Source organism: Arvicanthis niloticus, chromosome 24, assembly GCF_011762505.2.
Source record: "Arvicanthis niloticus isolate mArvNil1 chromosome 24, mArvNil1.pat.X, whole genome shotgun sequence".
NCBI lineage: Eukaryota > Metazoa > Chordata > Mammalia > Rodentia > Muridae > Arvicanthis > Arvicanthis niloticus.
The window spans coordinates 13,489,500-13,516,134 of NC_133432.1; the positions used below are offsets into that span (position 1 = coordinate 13,489,500).

Genomic DNA, 26,635 nt, shown 5'->3' on the forward strand with positions numbered 1-26,635 from the left:
TGGCTCCCATCACAGGCTCCCATCACTGACTCCCATCACTGGCTCCCATCACAGGCTCCCATCACAGGCTCCCATCACTGGCTCCCATCACTGGCTCCCATCACAGGCTCCCATCACTGACTCCCATCACTGGCTCCCATCACAGGCTCCCATCACTGACTCCCATCACTGGCTCCCATCACAGGCTCCCATCACTGGCTCCCATCACAGGCTCCCATCACTGACTCCCATCACTGGCTCCCATCACTGACTCCCATCACTGGCTCCCATCACTGGCTCCCATCACTGGCTCCCATCACAGGCTCCCATCACAGGCTCCCATCACTGACTCCCATCACTGGCTCCCATCACTGGCTCCCATCACAGGCTCCCATCACTGGCTCCCATCACTGGCTCCCATCACTGGCTCCCATCACAGGCTCCCATCACAGGCTCCCATCACTGACTCCCATCACTGGCTCCCATCACTGGCTCCCATCACTGACTCCCATCACTGGCTCCCATCACAGGCTCCCATCACTGGCTCCCATCACTGACTCCCATCACTGGCTCCCATCACAGGCTCCCATCACTGACTCCCATCACTGGCTCCCATCACAGGCTCCCATCACTGGCTCCCATCACAGGCTCCCATCACTGGCTCCCATCACAGGCTCCCATCACAGGCTCCCATCACTGACTCCCATCACTGGCTCCCATCACTGGCTCCCATCACTGGCTCCCATCACTGGCTCCCATCACTGGCTCCCATCACAGGCTCCCATCACTGGCTCCCATCACAGGCTCCCATCACTGACTCCCATCACTGGCTCCCATCACAGGCTCCCATCACTGGCTCCCATCACAGGCTCCCATCACTGGCTCCCATCACAGGCTCCCATCACTGGCTCCCATCACTGGCTCCCATCACAGGCTCCCATCACTGGCTCCCATCACAGGCTCCCATCACTGGCTCCCATCACAGGCTCCCATCACCGGCTCCCATCACAGGCTCCCATCACAGGCTCCCATCACTGGCTCACGTCCAGAATAGTTTCCTCTCTCCAAAGGGAAACTTTCTACTCAGCAGTTTCGTTTCCTTTTGTATCTGAGTATTATTCTAATACATGTATGGGGTATGCAACTTAGTTTTTTTCCAGACCGAGTCTCACTATGTAGACCTGGCTAACCTGGAACTCACTGTGTAGACCAGGCTGGCCTCAAACTCCTAGAGATCCTCCTGAGTGCTGGGGTTAAAGGAGTGTGCCACCATGCTTGGCTGGATATGCTCCACTTTATATATTCAGCAGCAGCACCATCACCATCTCCACCATCATCATCACTGTCATCACCATCATCACCACCATCATCACCACCACCATCATCATCACCACCACCACCACCATCTCCACCACCATCATCATCACCACCACCACCACCATCTCCACCACCATCATCATCACCACCACCATCATCATGATCATCACTGTCATCACCATCATCACTATCATCACCACCACCATCATCATCATCACCATCATCACCACCACCATCATGATCATCACTGTCATCATCATCATCACCACCATCATCACCACCGTCATCATCATCATCCCATGCACTCTTCCTCGATCTCTTTCAAACTCATGCCTCTGTTCTCATTCTTACATGCATACATGTATATCTATCTGTAGATAGATATAAATATAAATATATATTCCTAATTATAACCCGATCGGTTTCTATCCTGTTACTCATGTGTATGTTTTCAGGGCTAATCACTTGTTATTGTATAGGCGATTGCTGTGCACCTGGGGAAGATAATTTCTCCCACTCTCGGCATTCCTTAGTTGCCTGTAGTTCTTCGTATAGGGTTGGGGGCCCATGGTCTTTCCCCTGTCCACTCTGGCAGTCTGTTTTCCAGCCATGTTTATGCAGTCATAGGGTGTGTAGCTTCTGACGTCCCTGACGCTCTGGCTCTGAACCACCTCTCTGCCGCCTCTTCCACGATGCTCCCCGAGCCTTAGGTGCGGAAATTGTTTTGTAGCTGTATCCATTACCTTTTGTTTTCCAGCTCTGCGTTTTGATTGGTTGTCATTTTCTGTAACGATCTCCATCCATTGCAAAGGGTCCTTGATAGGGGACCACATTCACATCTGCAGAGTTGGAACTAGAAGCCTCTGACGAGAGAGAACCTGTGACGTGAATCTTTCTGGGACTGAGCTACCTCACTGGGCACAATATTTCTTTTTAAAAAATTTTTTTGTATGTGAGTACAAAATCACTGTCTTCACACACACCAGAAGAGGGCATCGATCCCATTACAGATGGTTGTGAGCCACCATGTGGTTGCTGGGAACGGAACTCAGGACCTCTGGAAGAGCAGTCAGTGCTCTTAACCTCTGAGCCATCTCTTCAGTGCCCCTTGGTATGATCTTTCATAGTTCTATCCATTTCCAGGGCTAGACCCTGGGGACAGATGTGAGAGACCTGGCTGGGTGGACAGGTTGGATGCAGAGCAGAAGGAATCCCGTGGTGTTGGCAGGAAGAGCGGGTCCTAGCAGAAGCTTCTCCATTCATTTCATGGGAGACGGTTAGGTTATCTTCTTCCTGGTTGTTACAAGTGCTGTTATAAACATTCCCATGAGGTTTCATGGAAATAATCTCTTTTTTTATTCTCTGTAGCACAGGATGTGGCGTCTGTAATCCCAGTGCTCAGGAGGCTCCAGGAGGAAGAATACTGCAAATCCTAGGCTAGTGCGGGCTACAGTGTGAGATCCCATTTCAAAACAACAAAATATCCCTGAAATACATACTCAGGACTGGATTTAGTAGGCCATGTGGTAATTTAGTATTTAACCATGAAATCACACTTCCAGTCATCCTTTTTTTGTTTTTGTTTGTTTGTTTGTTTTTGTTTTTTGAGACAGGTTTTCTCTGTGTAGCCCTGGCTGTCCTGAAACTCACTCTGTAGACCAGGCTAGCCTCGAACTCAGAAATCCACCTGTGTCTGCCTCCCAAGTGCTGGGACTAAAGGTGAGTAACTCATTTTTAAAAAGTCATTTATTTGTTGGGTATGGGCATTGTGTTTGCATGATCTGTCTACACACCAAGTGCCTGCCTAGTGCCCATGGAAAGAACACCCCCCCCCCGGGACTGGAGTTACAGTCTATCTTTAAAAAAAAAAAAAAGTATTATGTTTTGCCTGCATGTACGTATGGGTACCACGGGTATGCCTGGTACTCACTGGGGTCGGAAGATGATGTCAGATTCAATGAGATTAGAGTCATAGGTGGTCATGAGCCTTCGTGTGGTACAGAGAATCAAACCAGTCAACGCTCTTACCTGCTGACCCAACTCTACTGCCTGAAAGTCTATCTTTTGTATAAAGCCTTGCTACTGTAGATAAAATGGTATCTCAATGTGACCGTTTACATTTTTTGTGTCTCTAATGACACTGTGTACCTTTCAGACTCCTTACAGAAAACAAACAGAAAGGAAGAAAAATACCTGTACTTTGTCACGATTTACAGTTCTGTCCTTAAAAGAGGCAGCCATTTAAATATTTTTTTAAAAAATGTACTCCCCCCTATTTTGGTTTGAGATAAGGCCTCATGTAACCCTGGCTACTTGTCATGTAGCCAAAGATGATCCTGAACTTCTGGTCCTTCTGCCTCCACCTTCCAAGTGCTGAGACTACAGGCATATACCTGGACAGGAAAAAGCTTATTCAATTTTCTTTTGCCTGTTTTTATATTGTGTTACCCTTTTTAGTAACAGTGCTTGAAATATTCCAGGCTCTGAGCTTTTATGAGATGTGTGCTTCCTCTGTTTTATGGGATCTTTATACTGACCTGCCTCTAAGGACAGAACTGTAAATCGTGACAAAGTACAGGTACTTTTCTTCCTTTCTGTTTGTTTTCTGTGTTTCTGTTTTGTTTTTTAAAAAGGGAAAAGAATCACTTCGTAATACAAGGTTCAAAGTTCTGCACCTAGGTCTTTATTGAAGAGGTTTGTAACTTGAGCTCAGATATGTGTGCCTCCTGTAGTCGTTAGACAGATTTGATTTTATATAAGATGGGAGTGGGTATTCATCTTCAGTCTTTTTCCAGTGTCTGTACTCTGGCTCCAGAGTCGTCTGCTGAAGCCTACTCTTTCCTCCTCGGATTGTCCTGGCGCCCTTACGAAAAACACTTCCTAAGAATCCCCAAATTGCTCAATACCCATCCCACTCAGCCAAGCACATGACAGAGAAAGCAACTGAACACGATTAAAGATGTGGGGGCTGAAGAAATGGCTCTGTGGTTAAGATGACATGCTATTCCTACAGAGGACCAAAGAACAGTTCAAGCACTCAGGTCAGGTGACCCGCAGGTCAGGTGACCCACAACCACACTCCAGCTCAAAGGGATCCGATGTATTTTCTAGCCTCTGTATGAGCATGCACAAAGCCCTCCCAATAAAGGGCTGGAGAGGTGGCGAGGAGCGTACTGCCCTTCCAGGGAATCCAAGTTTGGTTCCTAGCACCCATATCTGTAGGCATAATGTTTTCGTTTACTGTGTAAAGGTTATCCTTGTAATATTCAAATGCTGACCCCTCTGCTCTTATTTCTGTTGCAATCCGGACGTGGCACTGTAATGCTTATTCTAAGACCCTCCTGTCTCAAATTTGTGCAAGCATTGCTCCTCATTTATTCTCTTATTTGTCAATAAAAGCTGAATACCTGAGTAGAGGAGAGAATAGGGTGGGACTTCTGCCAGTGGGGGCGGGAGGCTGGAGGGTGAGTGAGGAAGGAAGGACGTATTCACCAGGTAGAGTGGGTCCAGGAGATACCATGAGAACAACCTGGAGCAGAGAGAGGCAGACCAATATCAAACTGCAAGGATCTAGGGGGTTTTGGCTGGGAGACAGCCAGATAATCTTAGAGAATTAGAACAGATTAAGAACTGCTTAGATATTATGCTGTAAAGCCTATTAGATAAGTCTAATAATTTCTGTCTCATTTATTTGAGAGCTAGCTGGGATAGAGGGAAAAAAACCTAGGACTTACAAAATTACACATCAGGTAGCCCCCAGCTCCCTACAACTCCAGTTCCACGGGAGCCAGTGTCCTCCTGCACACGCGTGTGACATACCTCACATGCATACAAGGACCCATAATTATAAATAAATCCTCTAAAAATGGATACACGACTTTTTAAAAGACCAAATAGGTATCACAAAATAAGTAGCAGTCAGGGCCGGAGATGTAACTCCAGAGCCTTTGTCCTGCGAATGAGGAACTCAGAATGATTATCCAGTAAGACACAGAGAGTAGACAAGAGATGTTAAGGAAATGTCCCATGGCTTATATTTATTCTTGTGTCTCAGAATTTTCTTAAACACTGTATTTAGGAGCGGGCATGCACACGCCGTGGCACAGGAGGAGGCTGGAAGACAACCATGTGGGTTCTAGGGATTGAACTTGGGTTGTCAAATTTGGCAGCATCTATCCGTATTCACTGGCTGTAGAGGGAAACAGGGTCTCACTCTATAGGGAGAACTAGGTACATAGACCAGGCTGGTTTTGAACTTGTGCCAATCCTCCCAGCTCTGCCTTTGGACTACTGGGATGTGCCACTGATCCAGACTGACATGTTTTTAGAATAGGCCATAGATTAAAACTTAGGATCATTCAAATCGAATGACAAGTCTCTGGTGACACGGCGCTATGATCTGTGTATGAAGAGTTCTCCCAAAACCTTCATGTGTTAGAGGCTTCTTTCCACACAGGGGATATAACACTGAGAGGGGACTGGATGCTGAGAGACTATAACATTGGGAGTGATAACATAGGGAGAATCATAACACTGGGAGGGGTACAAAGGCGGTGAAGCCAATTGGAATAGCGACTTCACTGGGAGCTACTGGTGGAAAGACACATCTTGTCCCCACGCCTTTTCTGCAAGGTCTACGCCACCATGCACTCTCAGATCAGTAGACCCAAGTGACTTTGATAGAAGCCTCTAAAACCTTGAGCCCAGATACATCTTCCTCTCTGTTTCCTCTCAGGTTTTTGTCACTGTGACCAAAAGCTAAAGCTAACACCTGGAATAACACTTTTGGATGTATCTGCTACACTAAATATAAAACACCTATAAAAACACAGGTGAAGGGAATGGATATATGTGACATGTAACAATGGTGTCTCCCCACTGGCTTGACTTTTTCCAGTTCTAAGCTTGAGCTAAGACATTCTCAATAGCAAGATAACTACATGGATCCCTACCAGGATCTGGCTGTTTCCTCCTCTCAGATGCCACTAAGACAGTTATCTGACTTGGGGCAGGGACATGGCCTGATTTTAGTTCTAGGAGGGGTATATGGTGGCATTTGTGGCTGACTACTACAGACATCCCAGGACACCAGATGTTTACACCTGCCCACCCCTATAGATTCAGAAAGTAGCACATCAGAGCTCCCCCCATTACATCCGGGTCAAGTTTGGCTCCCTCAGTCAGGGATGACTTTTCTCTTCAGCACTGAGGTTCTCCTAGAATCTAACTTTTACTCAAGTTCCCTTGGGGCAAGGCTCATTATCCTGTATCCGAACCGCTGAGCTGTCCTTTGGTGTCATTACCCTTGTCACAGCTGACCTTGCTTCCTGCTCTAGAGGTAATTCGTCCCTTAAGGCTAAGCCACTCTTGCTTTTCAGACTCGCCCCTTGAGGGGGTCACGGGTCCGGGCGTCACCCTGGGGTGGCTGAGGGGGAGGAGACGCGCTCCCTAGGCCGCGCGCCGCCTATTTCCGGGCGTCGCCGCCAGCCTGCCCGAGCTGCTGGGCGGGGCTGCGGCCGGGACCCGGCGGTGGCGAGGGGACCCGCGGTGACCACGGCGCGGAGCCGGCAGCGGAGCCATGGCAGGCTGCTGCTCCGTGCTCGGGGCCTTCCTGTTCGAGTACGACACGCCGCGCATCGTGCTCATCCGCAGCCGTAAAGTGGGGCTCATGAATCGCATGGTGCAGCTGCTCATCCTGGCTTACGTCATCGGGTGAGCGGGCCTGGGAAGGGGCCGCGGCCGGGGGAACCCAGACTGCCGGGACGCGGCAGCGCCCCCATTGCTCGCCCACTGGGCCTGGGGCACCCGCTGAGCCGGCCAAGCCCCTCCTCCCCGAGTTCTAGGGGCGGCGACAAGCCCTCGCCAGGCTCTAGCCACCTGGAACCGGCTTGAACGGGACACTGGGGACAACTGGACGTCCAGAGAGCTAAGCCTGGTCTTAGCTAAACTGTCACCCCATCCTTCTTGCATCCTTACCTTCCGAATTGCTCCACGATGCTCCTTGGCTTGGTGGAGGGGCTGGGCAGGAAGGGCTTGACTCTAAAGGTCACAGTCTTCTCTCCGTTTCAAACTCGACGGAAAGCAAGGCTTGTAACTTTCATTTGGTACTTTCTGGCTCTGTGGTTTCCGTTCCTTTAAGAAGCTTCTGACAACCCAGAACCCTTGAGTTGTCACACTTCCCAAAAATGCCCTAAGGTCACTTCCTTTCTTGGATTCGTTGGGAATATGAGTACTCGCTTGATTTTGATTCTAAACTCGGCTCTCCCCAGTCACTGTTTATGTATACCCTCCCATCACTAGGCATTATTAAATGTTTAATTTTAATTGGATGCACCTGTAAGAATGTAATCTCTCCCCCTCCCCCAGGAGAGATGGTGAACGTTACCTTGCCTCCTGGGCCCAATTTCAAGGTATTCAAGTGTCAACAGCTGCTGGTGTGACAGGTGGATCCGTTTTCTTATTCTTTCTAAAGGACCTAAAGCACGGATCCCCAAACTACACATTTGAATCCACAGAAAACACAGATTGCCAGTTCACAGGCTGACACAGGGCTGTAAAGCAGGACTTGGCAAACCTCTGTGCCTGACCACACTCATCTGAGAAAGTTTTGTGTGGCCTTAGGTACATGAAATAGGTACACAGGTGGCTGGAGAGATGGCCCAGTGGTTAAAAATGCCTCCTAAGACACAGCCTTTAATCCTAGCACTGGGGAGGGAGAGGCAGGTGGCTATCTGTGAGTTCAAAGCCAGCCTGGTCAACATAGTTTCGGGACAACCAGAATGATATAGTGTCTCAAATAAATAATAAACCAACAGGTCTCCGGCTTTGGTGTGAGGTCTGGAATCCGTTCAAACTGCCTAAATGCCTTTGCAAGAGTGCAGGTTTCCCTCACAAGTGTTGCAGGTTCCAGCAAATGGAATCAGTAGACACTAGATAGAACTTGCTGGACAGCTGTGGCAGTAATCAATATGTCTGCAATCCCAGTATTTATGGGGCTGAGACAGGAGGATGTTGAATTTAAGCTAACCTGGGCTACATGAAAACGGCTCCAAAAAAAAAAAAAAAAAAAAAAAAGTCCTATGTAGATAAAGTGTGTCTTTAACATGATGCTTGGGTTCAGTCGCCGGTACCTGAAAAAAACCCAGCCTGGCCAGTATCTAAGCTTGGACTTGATAAGTCTCTGGGGGGAGTAGTTCTGTGCTGCCACTGAATTAAATGCACTCAAGCTAAACAAACAAACAAACAAACAAAAGCCACAAACACACACACACAGACACACACACACATGCTTTTGAAGATATTTTTGATATAGTACACCAAAAAAGTAAAATGTCCTATCAGTACTTTTCCCCTGAAGTACCAAAGGCCTTTTGCATACCAGACAAGTTTTGTGCTATTTGGTTTTTTTCAAGACAGGGTTTCTCCATGTAGTCCTGGCTATCCTGGAACTCACTCTGTAGACCAGGCTGGCCTCGAACTCAGAAATCCACCTGCCTCTGCCTCCCAAGTGCTGGGATTAAAGGAGTTCGCCACCACCGCCCGGCTGCTATTATTTGTTTAAATGTTGATTTTATTTTTGCTTATGTATCTGTGTACAAGTGCAGGGACATGCTACAGCACCTGAGGCCAGAGGACAACTTTTAGGAGTAGTTCTCTCCTTCCATTGTGGATTGTGGGGATGGAACTCAGGTCCTTAGTCATGCACAGTGATCGATTTTACCCGCTGACACCATCTCACCAGCTTTTATTTGAGGAGGAGACTCAACTCATGGGACCTGGGTTGGACAGGTTCATGTAGCCCAGGCTGTAACCAAGGATGACAATACTGGACACCCGCCCAATCCTGTCTCTACCTCCCAAGTGTGGGGATTACAGGTGTACACTACCAAGTCCAGTTCCAGTCTCAGGAACTTTGATGATGTCTCAGGGTGACAGTGGCGCAAGACTTTAATCCCAGTGCTTGGGGAGACAGAAGCAGGTGGATCTCTGAATTTGAGACTAGCCCGTTCTACAGAGTGAGTTTTGGGACAGTCAAGGATACACAGAGAAATCCTGTCCCATCCGCCCCCCTCCCCCAAATTCTATATTGGACCACCTAAAAATATGCCATTATTTTTTCCTGTTCCTTTTTTTCTTTAAAGACAAGATCTTAATTATCTGGTCAGTAACATGATACGTAACCTAGGCTGGTCTAGAACTCATAGCACTCTGCCTCCCAGGTGCTCAGATGAAAAGCATTCACCAGCACACCTAGCTTACACTGTATCTCCAGTCATGGACTCTTACCACAGAACTACGCACCCTACCCTCCTGTATTCTATTTCTATTGGGCAGCACAGTTAAGGGGTCTCCTTACATCGTATTGTCTGTCTCCTCATCTCTAAAACAATAGAGCTTGGCTTTCACCCCTGCTACTGCGATTGACATTGACTGATGGTCTAAACTCAGGAATTGGTGCTTAAGCTTTTAGCTTTTGTTGTTTTGAGACAGAGCCCAAAATGTAGCCCAGGTAACCCTGTATTCAGTAAACAGTCCAGGCTGGCCAAAGGAATCTGCAAGCGATTTGTATGCCTTAGTCTCCTCTGAGTGCTGGGTTTACATGCACGACTCACCACTCCCTGGCTTTTCTTTGTTAACTTGATGGCTTTGTTAATCTTGGTGAAAGTGTAGTCTCTTTTCTGCAGGAAGCAAGTCTTTCCTCAGAATTCCCAGTGATCTTATTCACGTGACGAAGAAATAAGTATGCCTGTGATGGTGGTGTCATCTCTCATGCCTGATTTAGCAACTGGGTCATAAAACCCAGTCTTTCTGCCCTCACCTCTCCATCAGAGAGGATTACAGGGAAGCATTAGTGGCCTGCAGAAGAGGGCTTGGTGGGAGAGAAACCATCTTTAGGATGGGCAGAGGATCGGGATGGCTTATATCAAACAAACCCAGGAGAAAGTAACCCAAGAGCCAGGCAGTGGTGGTGCATGCCTTTCACCCCAGCACTCAGGAGGCAGAGGCAGGTGGATCTCTGAGTTGGAGGCCAGCCTGGTCTACAGAGTAGGTTCCAAGACAGCCAGAGCTACAAAGAGGAACTTTATCTTTAAGAAAGAAAGAAAAGAAAGAAAGAAATGAATGAATGAATAGAAATAAAAAAGGTAACCAAAACTCCTACTTCTGAAGTCTTTCGAGCGTGTATCTGAAACAACATAGACTGGTGTTCTGTAGCAATGTGACATCAGCTCTTAGCAGTGTCAGATTGCTCTGCTACTTAAGACATTGCTCCTGCCTTATCAACTTATCAGCTGCGATCCTGTGAAGTTCTGTTACCCTTCTCAGTGTAAAGGCAGGACACGCTGAGGCACAGAGCGGTTAAGTGACCCAGTGACCCTGGCTCTCAGACTCAGGTTTGTAGTTACTCAACCTGAATAACTCCTTCAGAAGGAAGGAGCAGGACATGACTGGAATTCCTAGGAAAAAGGAAGACAGGACGTGTAAAAAGTTTCCCTGAGGGGCTGATAAAACAAGTTTCTCCCTCAGGGCTCTTCCCTGAGGGGAGAGCTCAGATAGTGAAGTGCTCAGCGCACAAGCTGGAGGACCAGAATTTGAGCCCCAGAATGAGGTGCTGAATCACACACCTGTAATCCCAGCCCTGGAGAGGCAGACAAGGTCCCTGGGACTCGATGGCTACCCTAATCATCCAGCCCCAGTAAGATCCTGTCTCAGAAAAATAAGGTGGAAACCAGCCATAGGGGTGGTACATGTCCTTAATCCCAGCCCTCAGGCAGAAGCAGGTGGATTTCAGGGAGTTCAAGACCAGTCTGATCTACATAGGAAATTTCAGGCTATCCAGAGCTACATGATGAGACACCCCACCCCCACCCCCATATCAAAACAAAACCCAAGTAGATGTCTTCAGAGGAAGAACACCCAAGGCGGCTCTCTGATCTACACATGCAAACACTCACAAACACAATTTCCCAGAGCAGAACATGATGCATGTCTGGGATTCTAATGCTTGGGAGACTGGGGCAGGGGGTCATCTTAATTTCAAGGCCAGCCTGGGCTATAGTGAATGCCATCATGGTCTACATAGCAAGACTGTGTATGAAAAAGTGTTTGCTAGCCGGGCGGTGGTGGCGCACGCCTTTAATCCCAGCACTTGGGAGGCAGAGGCAGGTGGATTTCTGAGTTCGAGACCAGCCTGGTCTACAGAGTGAGTTCCAGGACAGCCAGGACCACACAGAGAAACCCTGTCTCGAAAAACAAAAACAAAAACAAAAAAAAAAAAAGAAAAAAAGAAAAAGTGTTTGCTAATCTGATGTAGAAGTGCACACCTTTAGTCCCAACACTTGGGAAGCAGAGGCAAGCAAATCTCTGTGAGTGCGAGGCCAGCCTGGTCTACAGAATGAGTTCCAGGACAGCCAGGGCTACACAGAGAAACCCTGTCTCAAAAGACCAAAGTGATTGCAATGCAAGCCCAACATCTTGGATTCTGGTCCCCAGAATCTGCGCGAGAGAAAAATCAACTCCTGAAAGTTGTCCTCTGACTTTGACATGTGAGCACACACCTACACACAAATACCCACACACCATCATACAGACCAACCAGCAGCTGGGTAGCGTGACTCACTCCTGACATCCCAGCAGCACTTGGGAGTCTGAGGTGGAAGGATTGTTACCTGGGAATTTGAGCCTAGCCTGAGCCTCATAGCCTGCACCAGACCAGCCAGTGCTACATAGCAAAAGCCTGTCTTAAACAACCATAGTTAGTTGCCCAAAAGATAAGATTCTCTTATTCAGAGACAATAGCAGCTTCAGAGGTTTTTCTGGCTTGGGTTCAAATCCCTTACTCTGCCACCTGCTAGTTATGTGACCTTAGGAACGTAACAGTAACACTATGTGTCTCAAAAAATTGTCAGGATTAAATGACCCACTGCCTGTAAATCAAGTTGAAACTTGTTATAAGAGAAACTATTGGAGATACCCATTAATAATAGTGTTTAGAGACATCCAGGAATATTGGCAGCGCATCTCCTGGATGCTCACGACTGTGCTAGCCGACCATGGCACTTGTTTCTCACAGAATAACCAGTGGGGCTACTGTGTCCATTTACAGCAGTGGAACATAGGAGTTGGGCAGCTTCTCCCAGTCACATAGTCACACTTCAGCCCTGCAGCTGTCAGACTCCCCAGTGTCAGTTCAAATTTACTGTTCTATGACCTCTCTTCCTCAGATGGGTGTTCGTGTGGGAAAAGGGCTACCAGGAAACGGACTCCGTGGTCAGCTCGGTGACAACCAAAGCCAAAGGTGTGGCTGTGACCAACACTTCTCAACTTGGATTCCGGATCTGGGACGTGGCAGACTATGTGATTCCAGCTCAGGTATGTCTTGCTGTGACATCTGCACACAGGAAGCACTTTGCTGGTTTTGTTGACATACAGTAAGTGGCCAGAGTCCACCACTTCCAGGCCTAGGTTGTGTTAGCCCAAGAAAGCAAGACAGCCAGATCCCTCTGGGATGTCATTTCTTCCACAGAACCCTTGAGAGCTCTAGAGTGCTGTAGTGTGGCTGGCTCTAACCCAACACTCTGTCTTTCCCACACCTTCCTGTCTCCAAGCTCTTGAGAATAAGGAAGCAAAGGTCCTTAGTCTTGGGAATCGAGGCAAGAAATACCACCTTCTGCATTATGTGTTTGCTTTCCTCTCTTACACCCACAAGGTAAAGCTTGTCAGAGGGTATAAAAAAAACAAAACAAAACAATCCTGCAGTTAAAGAACACACACCCAAACTAGAAGGAAATGGTCAGATGATTCCACAAGGAATAGAGAAAAAGAAATCGCTGCATGAGGCATCTTAATCTATACACTGTTGGTCTCTTTTTCTAGAGCTGGAGGCTTCACACATGCTGGGCAAGTGTTCTACTGCTGAGCCAGATCTCTAGCCCAAAAGCTGTGGGTTAAACATTGACTCTGCTATGTGCCACTAGGCCAAACCCTGGCCTGGAGTCTCCCTCCACATGCTGATGTGCTGGCTTGGTGTGTTTGGTGGCCAAATTGATTAAGCTGTGAGCACGTGGCTTGGAGCTAGGAGAGAGAAAGCAAGGACTTGAGCTAGTCTCTTCAAGTGTGTTGATTGCCCTGCCTTCTCAGGAGAAGGGTTGATAATGGAGGGGCAGTGCCCAGAGCAAAGGCAGAACTAATGAGACAGAAAAAGAAAATGGTCTGCCTAGGCATGGTGATGCGTGCCTTTGATCCCAGCACTCAAAAGGCCAGGGCAAGCAGATCTCTGTAAATTTCAAGGCTAGCCTGGTCTACATAGTGAGTTAGTGAGTCCCAAGCCATTCAGAGCTATAAAATGAAACCCTGTCTCAAAAGAAAAAAAGTTCTTAAAAAATCAGTTGGAGCAAGTGGTTCCAACGGGGTGGTCCTTCCGTTTGCACCAATCTCAGCAGAGTGGTGGTGACTTCCAACCTCAATGTAACAGACTCTGGGACTGTCACACCCAATCGGTGTACCTGTTTCAGCCAAGGAAGGACATCCACCCTCTCCTGAACCTCAATGGGGAGGTCCAGCCAGCAGCTGTGTTCTGTCAAACAGCTGGACTGCTCTTCCAAAGGACCTAGGTTCGGTTCCCAGCAACTCCATGGCGGTTTACAACCAGCTGCAACCACAGTACCATCTGGTACTGTTATGTTACTGGCTGACAGACTCTTCTCTAGAGTATTTTAATATTTATTTGTTTTTAAAAGTCTCATTATGCTGCCCTCATTAACCTAGAACTTGCTATGTAACCAGATTGGCCTTAAACTCACAGATCCTTCTGTCTCTGCTTCCTGCTCAGATTAAAGGTGTACCCCACCACACCCAGCCTTTAGCATGCTTTAAAGTGCCTGTGTGTATACCTGCAGTGTACCACGTATGTGTAGTACCAGCAGAAGTCAGAAGATGGCATCAGATCCCCTGGAACTCGAGTTGGGGATGGTTGTAAGCTGCCATGTAGGTGCTGGGAACTGAGCCCAGGCTCTCTGGAAGAGCAGCCAGTGCTCTTAACCACTGAGCCATCTCTCCAGCCCAGAATTCTTCTGTGTATGTGTGGAATTGGGAATTGAACCCAGGGCCTTGTGACTGCTAGGCTATTATTCTACCACCAAGTTATAGCCCCACCCTCTTTAGCATGTTTTTGAGGTTTGTGTATGTAGCAAGCATGTATCAGCATCTCGTTACTTTTATGGCCAAGTGCTAATCCCATTGAATGGCTAGACCGGGGCTTTTCTAACTCCTTGTTTGATCAGAGGTTATAAACCTCCATGGAGGGTGAACAAGGGACCATAGATCAGTTTTTTAAAATTGTGTTCGTAAGAAATAATTATTTTAGATGTTTGAGAGTTTTGCTTAGATAGGCCAGAGGAGGGCGTCAGGTCCCCTGGAACTGAAGTTACAGATGCTTGTGAGCCATCTGGGGTGGGTGGCAGGAACTGAACTTGGATCCTCTGCAAAAGCAGCCAGTGGTCTTAACCTCTGAGCCATCTCTCCATCCCCTTCACTTATATTCTTAAGGGAATTTCTGGACAGATTTAATGGTGCACACTTGTAATCCCAGCCCTTGAGAGGTGGAGACAGGAGGATCAAAAGATCAAGGACAGTTTGAGGCCACCCTGAGCTATGTGAGATGGTGTCTCAGCCAATCCTCTTACACATAAAAAAGGGACTTTCCTTTTCTTTCTTTCTTTCTTTCTTTCTTTCTTTCTTTCTCTTTCTTTCTTCCTTCCTTTCTTCCTAAAAGTCTTCTTGACTTCTAGTTTTCTGTTTTTAAATACTGAAATGCTTTATTTTTAATGTATATTTTATTTGATTTTATATGTATGAGTATTTTGCCTTGCATATATGTCTGCATACCTTTTTTTAAAGATGTATTTATTTAATTTATTTCTTTATTTATTTAATGTATATGAGTACACTGTAGCTGTCTTTAGACACAACCAGAAGTGGGTATTTAGATCCTATTACAATGGTTGTGAGTCACCATGTGGTTGCTGGGATTTGAACTCAGGACCGCTAGAAGAGCAGTCAGTGCTCTTAACCACTGAGCCATCACTCCAGCCCCATCTGACTCTCTTTATGGCCCCACTCACCTCTTCTTGGGGTGACTCAATAGGGTTCTCTCCTCTCCACAGGAGGAAAACTCTCTCTTCATCATGACCAACATGATCATCACTGTGAACCAGACTCAGGGCACCTGTCCAGAGGTGGGTGGCTCTTAGGGAAAAGCCCCTCAGGCGTCACACCCACCTCTACTCCTGGTAAAGTGTGTACAGACCACGTGGAACTTGCCTGCATTCATCCCTTTTCCAGATTCCTGATAAGACCAGCATTTGTAGTTCAGACGCAAACTGCACTCTCGGCTCCTCGGACACCCACAGCAGTGGTAGGAATAAGAAGCTCGTGCTGCTGGGATATCTCAGCAGATGCTGGACCAGGGGAAAGTGGCTTCTGATGACGTCACACTTCCTGTGGCACATCTGCAATAGAGAAATTGCAGAAATAAGAATCTGTCCCACCCCCACCCCCACCCCCACCTGGGATCCAACTCAACGGTAGAGCACAGGCTTGGCTGAGCCCTGGGTTCTAGCTCTTCAGCAGAGGACCCCCTCCCCCTGCTACATGAACCTAGGGGAACCTGGTGTAAGAGCAGATCCAGGGGCCTTCTTAGCCTTTATCTGTGTGGTGCCTGTCTCTGTGGCTTGTTGTCACATGGCAGCTATGCGCCCAGCCCCGAGGCAGCCTTCTTGTTCCACTTCCCTTTTCGAGACACCATCTAAATCCTATAATTTACTGAAGATGGCTGCCCAGGGTCCCCAAGGTCTTTTACGGTACTACACAAGGGTAAAAGGTTGGCGACAAGACCCCGGTGCTCCCAGCCCTGTCCTTTCTTCCCAGGAATTGGGACTGGAAGGTGTGTTCCATTCAATGAGTCTGTGAAGACCTGTGAGGTGGCTGCATGGTGCCCAGTGGAGAATGACGCTGGCGTGCCAACGTGAGTCCTACCCCAGGCTCCCTAGCCTTGGTTTTCAGCCTGGAGGGAGGTGACAGAGAGGGTGAGGTGAGCCTTTGTGCTGAAATTTTTTGTTCACTCTTGTCCCATGAGTGAGGCCATTCTACTCTGAGAGAGTAGTTGTCAACCACAGAGCAGGGAGACCACAAGGGTTTGTCACTTGTGATAAGGCTGCAGGTGGCATATGTGTGCTGGAACGCGGTCAGTTGGAGCACAGTAAGTTGCAAATAACCAACAGGAAACAGTTCTCAGGTTTTGGTCTTTTTTTGTTTTGTTTTGTTTGTTTTGCTTTTTTTGGTTTTTTTTTTCTTTCTTTCTTGTTTTGTTTTTTTGTTTTGTTTTGTTTTGTTTTGTTTTTGACAGGGTTTCTCTGTGTAGCCTTGGTTATCCTATAACTCATTCTGTACACCAGGCTGGCTTCAAATTCAGAGCTATGCCTGCCTCTGCCTTCCAAGTGCTAGGATTAAAGATATGTGCAACCACCATCCCTCCGGTCATACATATATATATATTAAAAGAGCCACATTATGTACCCTGGGATGGCTTTGAATATTTTAGATAATTTTTAATTACATTTGTGTGTGCATACATAACGAGGTTTAGAAAATTACGTGTGAGTCAGCTAGCTCCATCCACCATTCTGGCCCAGGAATGGAACTCAAATCCTGTGGCCTTGCAGCACTTGCTTTACCCACTGAGCCACGTCAGCAGCCCAGCCCTGAACCCTTAACCTCCCGCCTTGGCTTTCCAAGTATTGGGAATACTGGCATAAGCTATCATAACCTAGCTTTGAGTGTCTCAAGCACCACGCCCACATACACCCAACCCCGACACCCGCTCAACCAGCACATTTCATGTTTCAACTAACAGAAAAGACTGAGCCAGGCTGGGTCTGGGGATAACGGAGTGCCAGGTCCCTCTGCCTCTGTCTTCCTCAGGGTAGCTTCCTCTGCAGCCCTGGGCTTGTGTCTCCCATCCTGGCTGTGCAGTCTGAACCTGTCCATCACTGTGTCACCTGTGACACTCATAAGCATGGCTGGGGGTGGGGGTGGGGAGTGCTTTGCTCAGCTTGGACTTGGGTCACATATCTGCCTCTGGAGCTAGTCTGTCATCAGTACCACCCAAAAAGGACAGGCTGAGGCAGGGGAGGCCTAGCTTCCAAAGGAAACTAGGAATTTGGTTACCAAGGAAAAGAGGTAGGGAAATCACAAAAACAAGGTCACAAAGGACAGGAGGTTCAAGGGGCCCAGGACACTGTCTTCTCAGTCACTTCTGTGCTTGGCATGGGTGGAGGGAGAGGCTGCACAGAGAGGCCTGCATATAGCCTGGGTTTCTGTGGTGTTCAGTCCTGTGTGAGACCTGAGGAGCGGGCAGCTGTGGCAGCTCAGCCTGGATGTGTTGCCCTTTGGGAGAACCTTGTGGCTCAGGCACAGGGGAAATGCCAAAAGGAGAGGGATCCTTGGGTTTGGGTCCTGGAAAGGGTCTTTGAGAACTGTGGTCTTCAGAACTGGGGTTACTGGCCACTTGCTCCTATTGAAGTTTTTTGAAATACTGGGTTTAAAGTAACGTGTACTATTGATGTGGCATGTTGTAGGTTCTGAAAACTATGACCAAGACACATGGCGTAAGATCTGATTAATATTTTATGTTGGCCATATAATATATCCAAGTCATATTACACATTGGGATAGTATACACTAAATGCCACTCTCCTTCTACATTTAAAATTCCTTAAAGAGGCTGGTTGTGATGGTGCATGCCTTTAATCCCAGCACTCAGGAGCCAGAGGCAGGTAGATCTCTTGTGAATTTGAGGCCAGCCTGATATATGTAGTGAGTTCCAGGACAGCCAGGGCTATGTAAAGAAGCCTTGCCTCAAAAACGCAAAGTAATGAGTTAATTATATTTCTTAAAGATTCTATTTTTAAAAATACATGTGTATGTATATCAAGTGCTTGTGGTACCCAGATCTGGAATTACAAGCAGCTGTGATCCTCCTGACCTCAGGTGAAAGAGCCCTTAACTGCTGAGCTGTCTCTCACCCGATCCTTTACTTAAAAAAAAAAAAAAAAAAAAAAAAAAAAAAAAAAAAAGCTTTTCAAATTAAAATATAATTATACCATTTCCCTCCCTTCCTCCATCCACTCCTCCTGTATAACTCTACCCCTGCTCCCTCTCAAAGTCATAGATGCATGTTTTGCTTTTCTGTTACTGTTTTACACACACACACACACACACACACAATCAGTAAGATGGCTCAGCAGAAAAGGTCACTTGCAGCTAAGCTGAATTCTAGCCCTGGAACCCAGCAGTTGATGGGGAGAACCAGCTAGCACATGCTTGTCTGACCTCTATGCATGTAAACATGATGAATTTTTTGTGCAACTGTGGTCTCCAGAAAACTTGAAGGAGAATGGTATAGAACAGCCATGATGGTGCACGCCTGTGATCCCAGCACTCGGGAAGCTTAGGCAGGAGGGTGGTAAGTCCAAGACCAGTCTGGGTTACACACACACACACACACACACACACACACACACACACAAAATGTCTGAAGAAATAAGAAATCACGCTGGGCGGTGGTGATGCACACCTCTAACCCCAACACTCAGGAATCAAGGGCAGGTGGGATCTCCATGAGTTTGAGGCCAGCTTGGTCTACAGAGTGAGTTCCAGGACAGCCAGGGTTACACAGTGAAACCCTGTCTTCAGAAATCCAAACACCAGAAAGAGAAGAAATCTCAATGTGGCTAAAGTTGTGTTTGACAATGTGTTCAGAGCAGACAGCACTGTTTCAGGTCCACTCTGAGAAGTCACATAAAAAGGTTGTGCATGTGGCACAGGCTTCTGATCCTAGTACTGTGGAGGTGTGCTTGGGCACCCTTAGGGGTCACTGGCCAGCTGGCCTAGTCTGATTGGTGAGCTCCAGGCCAATAAGAGGCCTTGTCTCAGAGGAGGACTGTGTTCATGAGGAAGACACCTCCAGGTATGCACAGACATAAAACCTGCATGTACACACAGCACTAAAAAGAGGTATCTCCCTTCCCTTAAATCAAGGAGGAAACCCTGACTTGGGGTATCTTGGTCATCACCTCCTGATTTATATCTCTTAATAAGAGTAAGATCCACACCACACACCCTGCACAGACAATAATATTAACTACAAGTTTTAATATAATTTCTTTGAGAGTTAATTGAGAGCAACTCAGGTTTTTTTTTGAACGCATACAGACTGTGGTATGCCTATACAATGGAATATTACTTTGCTTTGTAAAAGAATCAAGTTCACCTAAGAACTTTCTTGGAATCAGTGATCCTCCTGGCTCAGTCTTCCCAGTGCTGGGATTAACAGATATGAGCCATACTATCTCACTAAATGGACTCATTTTAAAGTGGCTAATCTTTTTTTTTTTTTTTTTTTTTTTTTTTTGGTTTTTGGTTTTTCGAGACAGGGTTTCTCTGTATAGCCTTGGCTGTCCTGGAACTCACTCGGTAGACCAGGCTGGCCTCGAACTCAGAAATCCGCCTGCCTCTGCCTCCCAAGTGCTGGGATTAAAGGTGTGCGCCACCACCACCCGGCGGCTAATCTTTTTTTAAGTTGAATTTCACTTCATTTTTGAAAAAGAAAAAATTTTAAAGCTTATGGGGTGAACTGGTATTAGGTGTAGGATACAGAAAATGACATAAATGGAAAAACCCTATTGTGACCCTTCCCTCTTGATAAGGAATGGAGATTGAGTTTGAACCAGCTCCAGGCCCTCACTTAGCATCAGAAATATCCAGCTGGGCTCCCCTCATCAAGTGGCCCTTGGTGGCTTTGCTGCTGATGCGGGGCTGAGATTAGTGACTCCATTTGTAACTTGAAAGTTCTTGTCTGCCTCAGAAGAGGCCTCTTCCACAGAGAGGTCAGGTGAGTTCTTACCGAGAAAAATCCATCCAAGAAACAAGTCTCCTTGGGGACAGACTCACCTTGTATTGTCGGCCACAGGCTGATGTGGCCCTTTTAGAACTCTCTGGCAGTATGGTTTCCTTTTCAGTAAGGTCAGAATGTCCCTGCCGTGTGAACGCCTCTGTGTTTGCCGTTTAAAACCAGATCTAGGGAGCATCTATAAACCGTGAACACCATAAAGGCAAACAGGAGACCAGCAAATGCTAAGGAAGCATGGTGGCCACAGCCAGAATCCTTTTCAGCGAATGTTTTGGGCAGGAAGTTCTGCCTCTTCAGAGGAAAAATCCAGAAGGCCTGGGGACCTAGTGTGACACAAATGAGAATAGAAAATGCCACATGCTCCCATTCTGCTAGCGAGAGTGGCGCGCTGTAAGCTGTCGGAAAGGTCGCACAGCAGTGCGCATGTGTAATGACCATTACGATTCTTTTCCAGGCCAGCTTTTTTAAAGGCTGCAGAAAACTTCACCCTCTTGGTAAAGAACAACATCTGGTACCCCAAGTTTAATTTCAGCAAGTAAGTGGGGGTAGCGGGGGAAGGCAGGTTCGTTCCCAAGCCTCTTAAAAAGAACGTCTGACTCTCCAAGGTTGGCCTTGCTCAGACCCTCTGCTTCCTCCCTGACTTCAGGAGGAACATCCTCCCCAACATCACCACCTCCTACCTCAAGTCGTGCATTTATAATGCTCAGACGGATCCCTTCTGCCCCATATTCCGTCTTGGCAAAATCGTGGAGGATGCAGGGCACAGCTTCCAGGATATGGCAGTTGAGGTAGGTGCCAGCACAGCTTTTCTCACAGCTTCTCAGCCCCAGCATGGGCCTGAGTTCTGAAAGCCTACCTGTGTCTCTCCTGCTTTTCCCACAGGGAGGCATCATGGGTATCCAGATCAAGTGGGACTGCAACCTCGACAGAGCTGCCTCCCTCTGCCTGCCCAGATATTCCTTCCGGCGCCTCGACACCCGGGACCTGGAACACAATGTGTCTCCTGGCTACAATTTCAGGTACACTCACATGCTGGGGGATTGCACAAATGTGGGCTGCATCCTGAGACCTGTCTCACTAAAACAGAAAGGGTCCCACTCAAACTTGATAGCTGAAAATGCTGCTGTGTCCGTTTCCCTGGGCCCTAGTAATGAATAATGCAGAACAGCTTGAAACAACAGAATCTTATTCTTTGATAGTTCTGAAATCATTAGCCTGTTGGGTTGTGTTGCTGTAAACTCTATGGTCTGATCCTTCCTTACCTTCAAGCGTTTGGCAACTATTAGCAACCCTTGGCTCGTACGTGTGTCACTGCCCCTGTGGTCATGCGGCTTTCTTCCCTCTGTATATCTTCTCTATGTAGCCGAGGATCACCCCGAACCCCCACCATCACCCAAGTGCTGGGATTAGAGCTGTGCACCCTCACACCCAACTTTTCTTTGTATGGCCAGCTAGGGACTTGCTGTGTAGACCAGGCTGGTTCAAACTCCAGAAACAGGACTGCCTTACCCTCCTGAGTGCTGGGTTAAAGGCATGTACCACCATACCTGGCCTAGTCTCTCTTCTTCTTGAACATTAGATTTAGGGTTAACTTTAATCTAGTGTGACCCACTTCCCTTTAACTAATTACATCTGCAAAATAAGGTGACCTTTACAGGCCACCGGTAGAGATGAACTTGAAAAGGGGGACTATTAAATCCAGGACACCTGGGAATGTGACGCAAGGCTCGGGGAACGAACACCTTTGCCATTTTCTAAAAGCATCCAAATCCTGTGTACAATTAAGGAGCATTTGCTAGGTCCGTTTTAAAAGTTGACCTTGACTCCCTCTAGTGGTAGCTTGTGGTATCAAATTTGCGTGGGGATAGTAAGAAGGCTTTCTGAGACTAGGGCAGCTATTCGAACTGCATCCTGGGAGTCAGATTTGTTTTGTTCCGTCTCTGTTGCTGCAGGGTTCTTATAGGAACCACTGTGGAGACCTCAAGCTTGGTATGGAATCCTAGAGCTGAGAGGTTGACTGATCTCACAGGACACCCAGCCCCTCGCCCCTGTCAGCGCCAGTCTCACCTGAGGGTCCCAAGCCTGGAATCATAGCATAGAAGCTGTGGACCAGATAAATCCCAGGATTCAGGCTTGAGTTTCTGGTAGAATGCTAACTAAGGCTGGGGCCTGGCAGAACAGTGACAGGGACAAGGTTTCTTCCAGAGCTGTTGAGAATCTAAAACTGAGTGGTTGCATATTTCAGAACTGAATGACCTTTTAGTTTCTGGATGGCTAGAATTACAGACTTCCCTGACTTGCATTCTGTAGCTTGGGGGGCAAATTGTGTGGCTGTATTATCTCAATTGTGTATCTCAACCCAGCCATCGAAACTAAAAAGGCAGATGGTAGCCAGGGAGGAGCCCTGAGGCATGGTGCATCCTACCTGGAGCCAAGCTCCCGGGCTGAGGTAAGCCCTTGGGCTGGCTCGGTCCCCATCTTTCAATGCAGTCTTGCAGATCCCCACTTAGCTGACACGTTCTCTGCTAGCACGCAGGGTCCCTTGGAGAGAAGCCAGTGTTCCAGCTGTATCAGGAAGGCCATTCAGAGCAAGAGGCCTCCCATCCTGGGGGAGGATGCTGATGGCAGGGGAGTCCCTCTGCTCCTCCAGGAGGGGTCTTGGCCCCTTCTGCCACATGCCTCACAGTAACTGTGAGGCTGGCTTCCGGTCTGTGAAGCCACCAGAGTCACTCATTAAGCCAGGACCAGTTGTGCCCAGGGACCCAGGTCCTGCACTAACAGTCTCCACCTGGGACCCAAGATCTGCACTTATTCCCCAACCTACCCTTTTGTCCGCCAGGTTTGCCAAGTACTACAGGGACCTCGCTGGCAACGAGCAGCGCACACTCACCAAGGCATATGGCATCCGCTTTGACATCATTGTGTTTGGAAAGGTAGGCCCTCTTGTGGACCCTGCTTGGAGATCGAGCCTCCCACTGCCCTCCTCTCTGTCAGCACCACCATCAGAACACTGGCTCTCCTACCGTCTTACAGGCTGGGAAGTTTGACATCATCCCTACCATGATCAACATTGGCTCTGGCTTGGCGCTCCTAGGGGTGGTGAGTAGCTGGAGCTGTTTCCTCCTCTGGACCTTTCTCTCTAGTAAGCAGCTTAGTGAGCACTGTCCTTCCCCTAAACCTCAGACTTGACTCTAGACTGTGTGCCACTAGGGGTGAAGAGAAAGAGTCCCTAGAAATCCCACCTCTGAGACCAAGCCCTTAGTCAGAGTCCAGTCTGATCCAGAGTCAGAGTTGATTAGATCTCAAAGGAACCGGGTCTTATAAAGCAACAGCTAAAAGCATCCTGGTTCATTCTGTGCTGAGTCAGGCGACGGTTCTCTGTGACGTCATCGTCCTCTACTGCATGAAGAAGAGATACTACTACCGGGACAAGAAGTATAAGTATGTGGAAGACTACGAGCAGGTAGGCGCCTGGACGCGGGGCCGGCATGCAGTGGGACACCCTGCCTTTGTCTCTTGTCCCCATAGATCACCAAGCAAAGTCTCTTCTACAAAGGCCGGCCCCTGCCAGCTGATCACCCCAGCAGTTACCCCTGTGGTAGCATGTATTTCCTTTATTCAGATGGATTCCCTCTTTAAAACCTGGCGTTTATCACAGTCACACCTTGACCGTGATAATGGATTTCCATCCACATGGTCCTTACATTCATCCTTCAGAACGAGGGTTTTGGAACCGTACCATGAGACCCTCCAGAACCAACTTGAAACCTCTCTGTTGTTAAGATCCTTCCACAAGCCCTCAGGAAAGGCACCAAGCTGCTGCCTGCCGTAGGTGGTTGGGTCTATGGTGGCAACACAGGCTGGGCAGTCACTCGTTTACCCCTCTTTGCAGGGTCTTTCGGGGGAGATGAACCAGTGATGCCTGAGCCTACATTTCAACCCCACTCAGCCCGTGAAGCAGAAAGATGGGAGACATGGCTGCTGCATCTGTCACTCAAGAGAAAGTTCCAGAGTTTAACGCAATCTCCACTCCACAAATACTCAGGGCCGCCCAAGCACATCTTGTATTGTTTTTGAGTGGGGGGGGGGAGGGTCTTGCTCTGTGGCTCAGATGGGCTTCCGATTTGAGATCCTCCTGCTTCAGTCTCCAGGAGTGCTGGAATCACACACGTCCACAACAGCACCCATTTCCTGAGGGAGTTCTGCAATTTTTACATTTTAACCGTTTTGTTGTATACATCTCAGGCTGGCTTCAGACTCAAGACATTCTTCCCCCTGGATGCCCTTTTAATCTTACTGTGGGGAGGGGTGCGTTTGCACACTACACACAGTGGATTTCTGGGGTGCTGTTGGCTGGGTCATACAATTGCTTATACAATGTGAGTATATTGGGTTGAGAGGAGTCTCAGAGCAGAGACACTTCTGTGGCCTATGGACAGGCCCAGTCCTCTGAGGGACAGCAGCTCTGTCAAAGCACTTTATAAGGAAGGAGGTTCTCCCAGGTGCTGTCAGCAGGCCTGGGACACGAGTCTGCTTCCCTATGACCAGTTGTCCTCGTAACAAAGGCAGGGTTAGCGTTTCCTTTCATAAGGGCTGTGTTGAAACGACCTAGGACCAAACATTAAAAGAAACATTTTTTTTTTAAGATCCTTGTCTGTGCTGTCTCTCAGAGTGTGAGCCAGATCCTCCTTCCATTATGAAAGCTGTCGACATACAAATGGAGCCACCACACAAGGCTGGGGTGGGAGGTCCTTGTGGTATCTGCCTGATAGTACAATTATGTATATGCACTTCTTGCAGTGCAGGTCACTCCAGGAGCAGACAGAATTCCTCTCCACTGCTTTGGCCACTGCCTGAGATAAATCCATGACCAGAAGAACCTGTACTTCACAACAGCAGGCTATGTCTTCTTTTACCTTTCAAAGTTTACCTTGGCGTTCTGGCTGTACCTCCATGCCAACTCTGTAGCTGCTTAATCTGCTTCAGGCAGGTTTAAGCGCCACAGGGTACTCACATCCCACACTGCATCCTCTGCCATCTTTAAAGGGACTCTTTGCTTTGGAGAGCTTCCTCCTCTCAGTATTTGACTGACATCCTCTGTAGTAAATTCTACAGTGGGCTAGCCTGCCATGTTCAGGAGAGCTCAGAATCCTTCTGGCAAGTTTTGTTTTTGATGCTGCTGGGGTGGGGGAGGCAAGATTTATGAAATGGTTTTTTACAAAACTCTGGTGTGGCTTGTTTATATTGTTTGTTTGTTTGAGACAGGGTTTTCCTGTATAGTCTTGGATGGCTTGGAACTCAAGCTGGCTTTGAACTCATAGAGATCGGCCTGCCTCTGCCTCCAAGTGCTGGGATTAAAAGCATGCCATCACCACCCCTGGGCTGTTTTGTGATTTTAAGAAATCACATCATGGCTGGAGGTGGCTCTGTGGTTAAGAGGCCCCTGCTGCTCTTGCAGAGGACCCGAGTTCCACATCAGGAGTGTCCCACCTGACTGTAACTCCACCTCTAGGGGATCTGACATCTGCCTCTCTCCTTCACAGGCAACCGTATGACGGACATGTGCATACACAGAGACATACAGACACACACACAGAAATCGTTTTGTTAGATGCTGTCTAAACACTGATCAAATAGAACCGGACATTTTAGGAATGCTGATACGGTTAGAGTGTGCCCCCCCCCCCCCCAATTCACAGTTTAGAAACTGGATGTCTGGTGTGAGGAGGAGGAGATGGAGCCCCTTGGAGAAGACTGAGCCACGAGCACTCCTCCTTCATGAATGGGTTTAAGAGTCTTATAAATGGGGCTTAAGAGGGACTCGTGCCTTTGTGGTCCTTCTGTGTGTTAGACATCATCCTGGAAGCAGAGAGACCTCAGCAGACCTGATATCTGCAGGAATGGTGTTCCTGGTCTCCAGAAATTTGGGGGGGGGGGTTTCTATTCTTTGCAAATTAGGTAGTTTGGGGCACACTATTACAGCAGTCTGGTCACATACTGGGTCATGCTTTGTTCACTATCTCAGAGGCTGAGAAGCCATGATGGTACTGCCTCACTGTAGGGTGTGAGGGATGGATATTGGGGTACTGTTTACCTTACTCACCTGAGGTCATCTTGTATTCAGCGGCATCTCTGCTCACTGGCATAGCCCAGTAATACCTCATAAGTGTGGGAGTCGATGACAGGATCTCTGAAGCCCCTAAAGACTGCACAGTGATGGACCCTGGCAAATGGCTTCTCCACACCCCCAGTGGCATTTCTGGACAGGAACCTTCTCTTGGCTCTCAGTCTCTGTTCCTTACTTTTAGGTAGAATTTCAGTATGCAGCCCAGAATGGCCTTGAACTTAGAATCCTCCTGCCTCCACTTCCCA

General features: G+C 47.9%; 2 protein-coding genes across 2 annotated transcripts; one reads left to right on the forward strand and one right to left on the reverse strand.

The window, feature by feature from the left end:
* Positions 1-796: 796 nt before the first annotated feature.
* On the reverse strand, positions 797-7,695 carry LOC143437749 (uncharacterized). Its single transcript, XM_076922783.1, has 3 exons — positions 7,273-7,695; positions 4,704-4,825; positions 797-2,589 (listed from the first exon to the last, which is right to left on the reverse strand). The coding sequence occupies exon 3, from the start codon at positions 1,590-1,592 to the stop codon at positions 1,275-1,277; it is 318 nt and encodes a 105-aa protein (XP_076778898.1). The 5' UTR covers positions 1,593-2,589; positions 4,704-4,825; positions 7,273-7,695; the 3' UTR covers positions 797-1,274.
* On the forward strand, positions 6,773-24,908 carry P2rx4 (purinergic receptor P2X 4). Its single transcript, XM_076922782.1, has 12 exons — positions 6,773-7,008; positions 12,519-12,666; positions 15,459-15,530; positions 15,637-15,709; positions 16,222-16,318; positions 20,718-20,798; positions 20,910-21,051; positions 21,146-21,282; positions 23,103-23,196; positions 23,297-23,362; positions 23,631-23,726; positions 24,156-24,908. The coding sequence occupies exons 1-12, from the start codon at positions 6,875-6,877 to the stop codon at positions 24,180-24,182; spliced, it is 1,167 nt and encodes a 388-aa protein (XP_076778897.1). The 5' UTR covers positions 6,773-6,874; the 3' UTR covers positions 24,183-24,908.
* The last annotated feature ends 1,727 nt before the right edge of the window (positions 24,909-26,635 follow it).